Below are 9,622 nucleotides of genomic sequence, written 5' to 3' on the forward strand. Positions count from 1 at the left end.
GATATGCTGAATCTAACCATGAATTTAGATTTTTTATTTGTGGGCCCCGCTATCAAATTGGTTCATATTGAGGTCAAAAGGGTCCAAAATTAAACTTTGTTTGATTTCATCAAAAATTGAATTATTGGGGTTCTTTGATATTCCAAATCTAACCGTGTATTTAGATTTTTAATTTTAAGTCCTGTTTTTTAAATTGGTCTACATTAAGGTCTAAAGGGTCCAAAATTAAACTTAGTTTGATTTTAGCAAAAATTGATTTCTTGAGGTTCTTTGATATGCTGAATCTAAACATATGTTTAGATTTTTGTCGAGCCTTCGACTTTTGTCGAAAAAGCGAGACATAGCGATCCTACATTCCGTCGGCGGCGGCGTCCACAAATATTCACTCTGTGGTTAAAGTTTTTGAAATTTTAATAACTTTCTTAAACTATCCTGGATTTCTACCAAACTTGGACAGAAGCTTGTTTATGATCATAAGATAATATTCAAAAGTAAATTTTGTAAAAAAAAAATTCCAATTTTTCCGTATTTTACTTATAAATGGACTTAGTTTTTCTGCCAAGAAACATAACATTCACTCTGTGGTTAAAGTTTTTGAAATTTTAATAACTTTCTTAAACTATCCTGGATTTCTACCAAACTTGGACAGAAGCTTGTTTATGATCATAAGATAATATTCAAAAGTAAATTTTGTAAAAAAAAAAATTCCATTTTTTCCGTATTTTACTTATAAATGGACTTAGTTTTTCTGCCAAGAAACATTACATTCACTCTGTGGTTAAAGTTTTTGAAATTTTAATAACTTTCTTAAACTATCCTGGATTTCTACCAAACTTGGAAAGAAGCTTGTTTATGATCAAAAGATAGTATCCAGAAGTAAATTTTGTAAAAAAAAAATTCCATTTTTTCTGTATTTTACTTATAAATGGACTTAGTTTTTCTGCCATGAAACATTACATTCACTCTGTGGTTAAAGTTTTTGAAATTTTAATAACTTTCTTAAACTATCCTGGATTTCTACCAAACTTGGAAAGAACCTTGTTTATGATCAAAAGATAGTATCCAGAAGTAAATTTTGTAAAAAAGTAAAAAATAAATTCCATTTTTTCCGTATTTTACTTGTAAATGGACTTAGTTTTTCTTCCAGTTAACATAACATACAGTCTGCACTTTAAGTTTTTAAAACATTTATTAGATTGATAAACTATCCTGGATTTTTACCAAACTTGGACAGAAGCTACTTACAATGAAAAGATAGTATAGAGAGGAATATTTTTATTAATTTTTTTCCTCATTTTTGTTGAGCCTGCAATTAACAGCAAAAGTAGGCGAGACACTACGTTCCGCGGAACCCTTACGAATTTTTTATTATGGGCCCAGTTTTCAAGTTTGTCCAAGTTGGGGTCCAAAATTAAACTTTGTTTGATTTTAACAAAAATTGAATATATGGGGTTCTTTGATATGCTGAATCTAACCATGTATTTTGATTTTGGACATTGGACCATAATAGGTAAATTAAAAAAATTCAAGTTCTTAGACCACATTCTTTCTGTGTCAGAAACCTATGCTGTGTCAAATATTTAATAACAATCCAAATTCAGAGCTGTATCAAGCTTGAATGTTGTGTCCATACTTGCCCCAACTGTTCAGGGTTCGACCTCTGCGGTCGTATCAAGCTGCGCCCCAGCGAAGCATTTTATTGATTTTTATAAATTTTAGAATTTACGTTTCCAAGTTACGGGGTTTTTTTCAAAAAAAAAAGGGGGATTTTCAAGTTTTCGGACAATAACTCAAAAATGCTTTCAGCAGTTCTCATGAAACTTTGATGAATTGTTGATATCTATTGATGTAAGCTCCCTTTAGAATTTTATAAATTTTAGATTTTACATTTTCGAGTTATGGGTTTTTATCCATTAAAAAAGGGGTGATTTTCCAGTTTTCAGACAATAACTCAAAAATGCTTTCAGCAATTCTTTTGAAACTTTGGTGAATTGATTATATCTATTGATGTAAGCTCCTTTTAGAATTTTATAAATTTTATTTGTTTATAGTCTGACAACAGATTTACTAAGTATTGTGCAACAGCATAGTGTATTGCACAACAGCAAGAAATCTTTAATTGAATATAAATTCAATTCATATAACCAATTTCAAGTTCTTTGACTACATTTATTCAGAAACCTATAATATGTCAAATATTTAATTACAATCTAAATTCAGACCTGTATCAAGCTTGAATATTGTGTCCATTTTTGCCCCAACTGTTCCGGGTTGGACCTCAGAGGGCGTATCCAGCTGCGTTCAGCGAAGCAGTTTATTTTACTTTCACATGACATGTTTTTATAAAAATCAGGTTTTGGGTCTGTGGAGATTATCCAGGAATATTTTAAATTTGTAGAATAGCAAAAATTATTGTATATCTAATGTTAGCACTGTTATATCTTATTATTAAGGAGAAAATAAAAGTTTATGGTCTATGAATTATAGTAGTTTATTATAGATGCATAGATGACGTATTGGAAATTTCTAATAACATCCAGTGTTTTAGAGGGCAGTATTAGGGAAATAAGTGTATATTACTTTTTGATACAAATTTAAAAGGTTCTTGAAATGATGACCAAAGTTCTTAACACTACTATATTAAGTGAATACACTTCTCATTTCTGTATTTTAACTTCAGCAGATTAACAGGAAGTAAAATATTTAAATCCTAGAAAAATTGTTTTAAACAAATCTATACAAGACAACCAAACTTTATTCTTTTTATTGATTTTATTGTAAAAAAAAATTATGAATTGTTGCTTTCTTTATAATTTTTGTTGTGTATCTTAGCATATATCAGGATATTTTTGTTTTTGCTTTTATTCACAATTATGGAGTGATAGTTAGCAGCAAAATATTCCTGGCCATATTTTGCCATTATTAACTTAAGTCAATCCACATATAGCAAAATATAAACATGCATGGAAAAATTCTGGCATACAGTGTACTATTATATGAATTATGTGTACTTTTTTCAGATTGACAGGTGAAAGGGGAATACCCATTCTTCCCAAAGTATTTGAAAAGGTTAAGTTTAAAGGCCAAGGGAACGAAGTAAGTGTTATATGATTTTTATATGTGTTATGGATATATATTCAAGAATACAAAAAATATATATAAAAAGGTGTAGATAAAATCATAGTTAAATTTTCAAATGGGTACCTTTGTCATGTTTGTAGGAAAATCTTTGAAATTGAGAAAATTACTTTACAAGTTCTCTGATGTTCTAATTTCTCAATGGATAGTATAGATTCAATAGCAAAATCTCAATCAAGCTTGAAAATTAACATTGTTTGAAAACTGTTGGTAGGAATTATAACTCCTATATAGGAAATTTTCATATTGGTATAAAAGGTGCATACTAATAGAGACAAACAAATGGCGGACACCACATTCAATAATATAATAGATTACCACTTGTGGCTTCACCAATCTTGGTGCAGTAAATCACTTTGTGGAGAGAATGAACCCTGATTAATATAGAGTTCTATGAAGAGATGTTTAAATTTAAGGTGTTCTTGTTAAACATTGATGTAAAAAAATATTATTTCAGACACAAGATTTAAGAATCATAATGAGATATTTAGAGCACTGGGCTCATAGGCTATTTCCCATGATGCCTTTTGACGAAGTCTTGGAAAGAATAGAAAAACTTGGGACAAAGAAAGAAGTTCAGGTAAGGTTAACTGTTGTAAAAAGTATTTCCACTTTTTAGCAGAAATCGGACATACTTGAAGTCAGCTTATAATATTGTGAATGCCACATTTAGGTTTTTGAGCTTGGGTCCACATGGCCAGGCCAAGGTCATGAATACTGCAAAAAGATCTAAAAATTCTTACAGAAAAGGAATTACCAGATGATACCTCAAGAACTTGGAACCAAATTTGGATACATGGTCACTTTTAATAAGAAGAAATTTCTATTGATTATGAGGTCAATACATCCTCAATCAACGTCACAGTTACTGATCTATATTGACCAAAATTAGTGCAAAAAGAGGTTTCAGGAGGATACTGATAAATTTTACTGGGGATTATAACCAAACTTGTTATACATGTTATATGGTCACATTTAAAAAAAAACTAACTTGCCAATTACTTGAATACTGAAAAACTAAATAAAAGCAAAACAATTGGAAGGGAAACTGCTTAGTTAAGAGCAAAAGTGAACTATCTATTGTTGTAAGATGGTACTTTGATAATTCAAATCTTTTGTCATGAACATGTCTGATTTATTACATGACAATTATAACAAAGTTAAACATGATCCAATAATCAAATTTGATATTGCTTTCAGACCTGTATAAAGAAGATGAGGTTAGATATGCCATTATTGAATGAAGATTATATACAAGATGCTTCTGATGATGAAGCTGGAGGCAGTGATAAAGATAAAAGTCCTAAAAAGGTAAAACAAATAGGAGTCCAAATATAGGACTTGACTGGCAAATCAGACCATTTGTTGACCATGTCCAGTCTTGTTCACACATCTTGCTGAAGTAAATTGAGCAATCTGCTAAATTCCTTTGGTTTTTACTCTGAAATGATTTTTAAATAAAAACTTGCTGTTTTATTTGCATTCAAAGGTCTCTTTGTTTGATTGTCCATTGGGTTGAGTTTTGTGTTAAGGTCCAGGGCTATGCAACTTATAATCATACATGATGTGATCTTTTTGATTGTTGATGCATCATGACTTGGGATTGAATTCCACACTAGAATTAAGTTACAGTTTTATAGATGAATAGTTATGGTAAAGTTTTGCACCATGTTTAGTTTATGTTTTATGCATAATTTACTTTGGTCAAGTTGTGTCATAAAGTCTATGCCAAAGAAAACAAAGCTCCATTTCTTTATTGAATTTGAAGTAACATGTTTTTTATGCCCGCCTACAGTAGAAGAGTTTTCCTGTATCAAGTTAAATTTTTTGGTCAAGGTAGTTTACCATGCAGTTGTGGTCACATAAACTTGATAGTTTGTACACTTGTTCATTTTGAAGGGAAATTTTTTAAATTAGCCAAATTAGGATTTGATCCAGTTTTCAGGGTTTACTGAACACTTAAATATGACAGTGCAAGCGAGGCATAGTCTCCTATTAACACACATTCTTTCTTGAATTTGTTAAGTTTTACAGCACACAAACTATAATCTGATGGAAATGGTATAAAGTCCATTCATTAATATTGTTCTTAGTTTTGCTATGGATTAAGTAGGACATATCATGTGTAACACTTTCAATAGATGTACATGTATGTTGTCTTGGTATCAGTTAATCATGTTTTAGAAAATATACCAAGGAAACATGTCAGTTTATGTATAAAATTGAGAATGGAAACGGAATGTGTCAATGAGACAACAACCCACTTAAAGAGCAGAAAACAACCCAAGGCCACCAATGGGTCTTCAACACAGCGAGAAAATCCCGCACCTGGAGGCGGGCTTCAGCTGGCCCCTGAACAAAAATGTTTATGCCTACACTTTAAAAACTCTTTAATATAAGTGACACATGAAGTTGTTTAATTTTGATTACAGAATGGTGTAAATCCTGTGGATGAGACCGAATGGGATGATATCATCAGGGAACACGAGGAAGAACAAAGATTGTCACAGGCACCAGCATCTCAAACAGCAACCACACCCATGTCTCAACTTAAATCACAATTGTCAAAACCTTTAATGGATCTGAAGAACACATCACAACCTTATATAGCAACCCCTATATCAAGTCCAACTGCATCCGTAGGGGTAGGTCATATTTACAGTGTCACACATTTTTCAACACAAGTGATTTAACTAGGTATCATCTGAATTTACAGTTGTGATTGTTTGTGTTGATGAAAAGGCGTTCATATCCACTTGTATAACTTAATGATGAAAGGGTTTTCCCAATTGTCAGTATTGTCAAGATTGATTAGGTACTAGAATAATTGAAGTGTCATCAGCAATGCATAATTATGTGTATGATTAGTGAAAAAAAAGTTCTTTAGTTGTTGTTATGGACTGATGTTTCACTTTTAGTGGTTGACAGGTATAATGATTTTAACTAAGAAAATGAAAGACAAAATTTCATACACATTGAAAAATATAAATTTATGAAAAATATTTAGTCCCATCTTTAATACATTATATTAGACTTTAATAGCTTGCTATGGTGTATGGGTTTTGCTCATTATTGAAGACTGTATGTTGACCTGGTGGAAAATTGTCTCATTTATGTGAATTGTTTACAGCATAAATTTGAGATCTGTTTATGATTATTTCAGTGTCTAGTATAAATACCACTCTGTTCAATATAATATGCAAATCCTGCAGGACAACAGGGGACATATACTACCATGTAGCAATCTTGTTATAATAAATATTTAAAATATATGAAACTTTACTATTCCAGGGTTTGACACCAGAACAGAGAGAACGAATTGAGAGAAACAAACAGCTTGCTTTACAGAAAAAGCTGGGAAAACCAGGATTTAAAGCACCTGGTAACACATTTTCTATTTAAAAAGAGGAGGGAGTTCTATGCATGACTTCTTTGTTCATCTGAAATAATTTGTTCCTGGATTGCAATAGAATTTAATTTTTAACGATTTAATACCTTACACATTAATAAGCATCATGTAAGTAAGAGAGAAAACTGACATATAAAGGTTTCTAGATACATTAGCCTCAGATGGGTTGCAGTAACCAGTTGTTTATTAACAATAAATATCCAGCCTGATTTTTAGGCTTGTGATAATTATAGAGATTAATTTTCCATGTTGGATAATTGCTGATGCAATTATTTATTAGTTTAAAGAAATTATCTAGCCTAATTTTGTGGCTTGTGATAATTTGATGGAATTCTGAATGGTATTACTTTTACCTTGTTGATTTCAGTTTACCTGGTTACTGAATGCATCAATAGATGTTTGTTAGTTGAAGCCATATTATTTATGTGCATTAGCCAATTGGTTCACTTGGGGCACTTGTATAGTCAATCAGATTAAATTTTAATACCAATTGCAGTCTTTCAAAGATAAAAATTTGCCTATATATAAACATAGATGAAATAAATGAACACATATAATATGACCCACAGTTTACTACAGACTTTACAAACTAGTGAAATGCTCCCATATTTCTTTAAATGTTTTGTGTATCTGTTGTGGTTCCAATCTTTGACCAGAAGTTAACAACAAATAATCACATTTGAGTTGTGTTACACAATGTCTTATGAATTGATGCATGATCAGATAGAAATGTTATTAACAACATGCCTATGATGTCGGTCATATAATTCTATGTATTTTTATATTTAAATGTGCAGTGTGTGAAGCCTGAAATAACTTAGTTGTTCTTTGTATTTCCAGCAGTGCCTAGTTCACCATTCAGAACACCTCTGTCGTCACCAGTTACACAGAGATATTCACCAATGATGCCTCCACCTGTTCCATCACCATGTAAATCATCACCAGGAAAGCCTTCGTCATCACCAGTAAAGATTTCTTCTTCACCATGTAAATCATCACCAGTAAAGCCTTTATCTTCACCATGTAAATTATCTCCTGGATCGACACCCTCATCATCAAATACTGTAACATTTTCATCACTTGTTCAGAATGGCAATACAGAGGATTCCGACCTCGGTGTAAATAAACTGTCTTACAATTCCTCACTTGATACACAGACATGCAATACCGGTATCCAAAATGGAGAAATGATAAATGGAGGTTCTAAACCAGTTGGAGACAGCGAGATGAGTGAAGTTATACCCATTATAGGTAAAACTGTGATGAATGGAAGAAGTTCACAGGCAGGAGACAATGAATTAAGTGAAGTTATACCTAATCAAGATCTTAAAAGAAACAATGATATTACTGACGATAATAATCTAGTCAAAAAACATAAACTAAATGTTGAACTGACAGAAGATGAAATTTTATCTAGTATGGAAGAAAATTGATGATTATTTGTATTTTATCGTTACACATAAGTGCTATTTTTATTGTTTTTATGTTTTATTTAATTCTGATGTTTTGTTTTCTGTTGTGAAAATTTCACACAAAGTTTTAACTCCTATTTCAATTTATTAAGTAGATGACTTATTTAAGTAAACATATATGGAGGCTAGATTGTGTTGAATTCCACTGAATTCTGCTGACCATCAGATGTATCATCAGCAAGTAATTCCTATAGTATCGTAAATATTTGACTTCAGCAGTATATTGTTATTTGATTATTGTTTCACATTCCCACTTGAGTAAAACTAATAAAAGTAATAATTTCCCTCAAATTTAATGAATCATAAATTGAAAGTTACAAAATTCTTCCCTATTGTTGTAATTTAATGTTTCAAAGTTTACAAATACAAAAGTCTTAAAAAGACCTAAAAATACATTTTTGATCCATATCTATATTTATCTACAAACATGATCTTGTTCCCACCTGTAGTATTATCAGCAACTTCATCAACTAAAGTTCAAAATGACAGAAGGAACTAAAAAAGAAGTTTTTAAAGAGTAAAAGAAAGATTTTATTAGCTGTGATATTAAGGGACATTAGAAGCTCAAGTCCATGATATTGTTTTTTTTTATTGTATTTTTGTATGGAGTCAATAAAACACATTATACTATACACTAATGTTTCATTATACAGCCTGCCCATGAATGCTGACAATTTGTTGTTTTATTTGTTTGTATGATTGTAACCATGTCAACTTTAATAGAATGTCTATGCTCATATAAAAGAACAAGTGTACCAGCAGCTTGACAGTGATGAGATGTAACCTGTGAGCGCTTTTACGATCTGTTTGACACAGACTTCCTGTTGTGAATTTTTCAATATGTTGAATGAACTAAATATATTACCCATTCTAAAAGCAGGGGCTGTAATACAATCACTTTGTCGGTGTCGGCAACGTCAACAATGTATTAGTTGTGATTAGGCCAGTTTATTGGGAACCACTCTTGGTACCGGTAGGTCAATGGTAACTGCATACAATGTATAAGCATTGCCACATCTCATTTCCATGGAGATTATTTGGCTCACCCCCTTAGTCAGGGTCTATTGACTTTGAAACTTTCGCTAAGTTCATGAATTAGTTTGTGATTAGGTCAGTTTAAGGGGGACCACTAGTTGTAGGTCAATGGTGTTTGGTATGTAGATGCATTAGTATTGGCACATCTCATTTCAGTGGAGATTATTTTGCTCTGCCCCCTCAGTCATGGTCTATTGACTTTGAATGTTTTGCATAGTTTACATGTTAGTTTGTAATTATATCAGTTTATGAGGAACCACTGATGTAAGTCATTGATATTTGGTATGCAGTTGTATTAGCATTTGCAAGTCTTTTCCATGGAGATATATGGCCACATCCCCTTATCATGGTTCATTGACTTTGAAACTTTACAATGTTAATAAGTTGGTTAGTGTAAAGGGCGTCAATTATGATAAGTCAATGGTATTTGGTATGCAGTTTTATTATTGCAATTTCAGTGGAGGTTATTTGGTCCTGCACATTAAGTCATGGTTCATCGACTTTGAATGTTTTGCATGATATTGCCATTTGGATTCAATATTTGCATTATACTACCAAAACTATTAAA

General features: G+C 31.5%; 1 protein-coding gene across 2 annotated transcripts in view; it reads left to right on the forward strand.

Moving 5' to 3' along the window:
- The window catches only part of LOC127734218 (TIMELESS-interacting protein-like), a 42,634-nt gene extending 33,983 nt beyond the window's left edge, over positions 1-8,651 (forward strand). For both annotated transcript variants that reach the window (XM_052243975.1, XM_052243974.1), the window contains exons 4-9: positions 3,021-3,096; positions 3,596-3,718; positions 4,339-4,449; positions 5,571-5,783; positions 6,430-6,520; positions 7,388-8,651. In XM_052243975.1, coding sequence (XP_052099935.1) covers positions 3,021-3,096; positions 3,596-3,718; positions 4,339-4,449; positions 5,571-5,783; positions 6,430-6,520; positions 7,388-7,980 — 1,207 coding nt within the window. In that variant the 3' untranslated portion in view covers positions 7,981-8,651. The remainder of the gene's footprint in view (positions 1-3,020; positions 3,097-3,595; positions 3,719-4,338; positions 4,450-5,570; positions 5,784-6,429; positions 6,521-7,387) is intronic.
- The last annotated feature ends 971 nt before the right edge of the window (positions 8,652-9,622 follow it).

The sequence above is a fragment of the Mytilus californianus genome, unplaced genomic scaffold, assembly GCF_021869535.1.
Source record: "Mytilus californianus isolate M0D057914Y unplaced genomic scaffold, xbMytCali1.0.p SCAF_3, whole genome shotgun sequence".
NCBI classification, from domain to species: domain Eukaryota; kingdom Metazoa; phylum Mollusca; class Bivalvia; order Mytilida; family Mytilidae; genus Mytilus; species Mytilus californianus.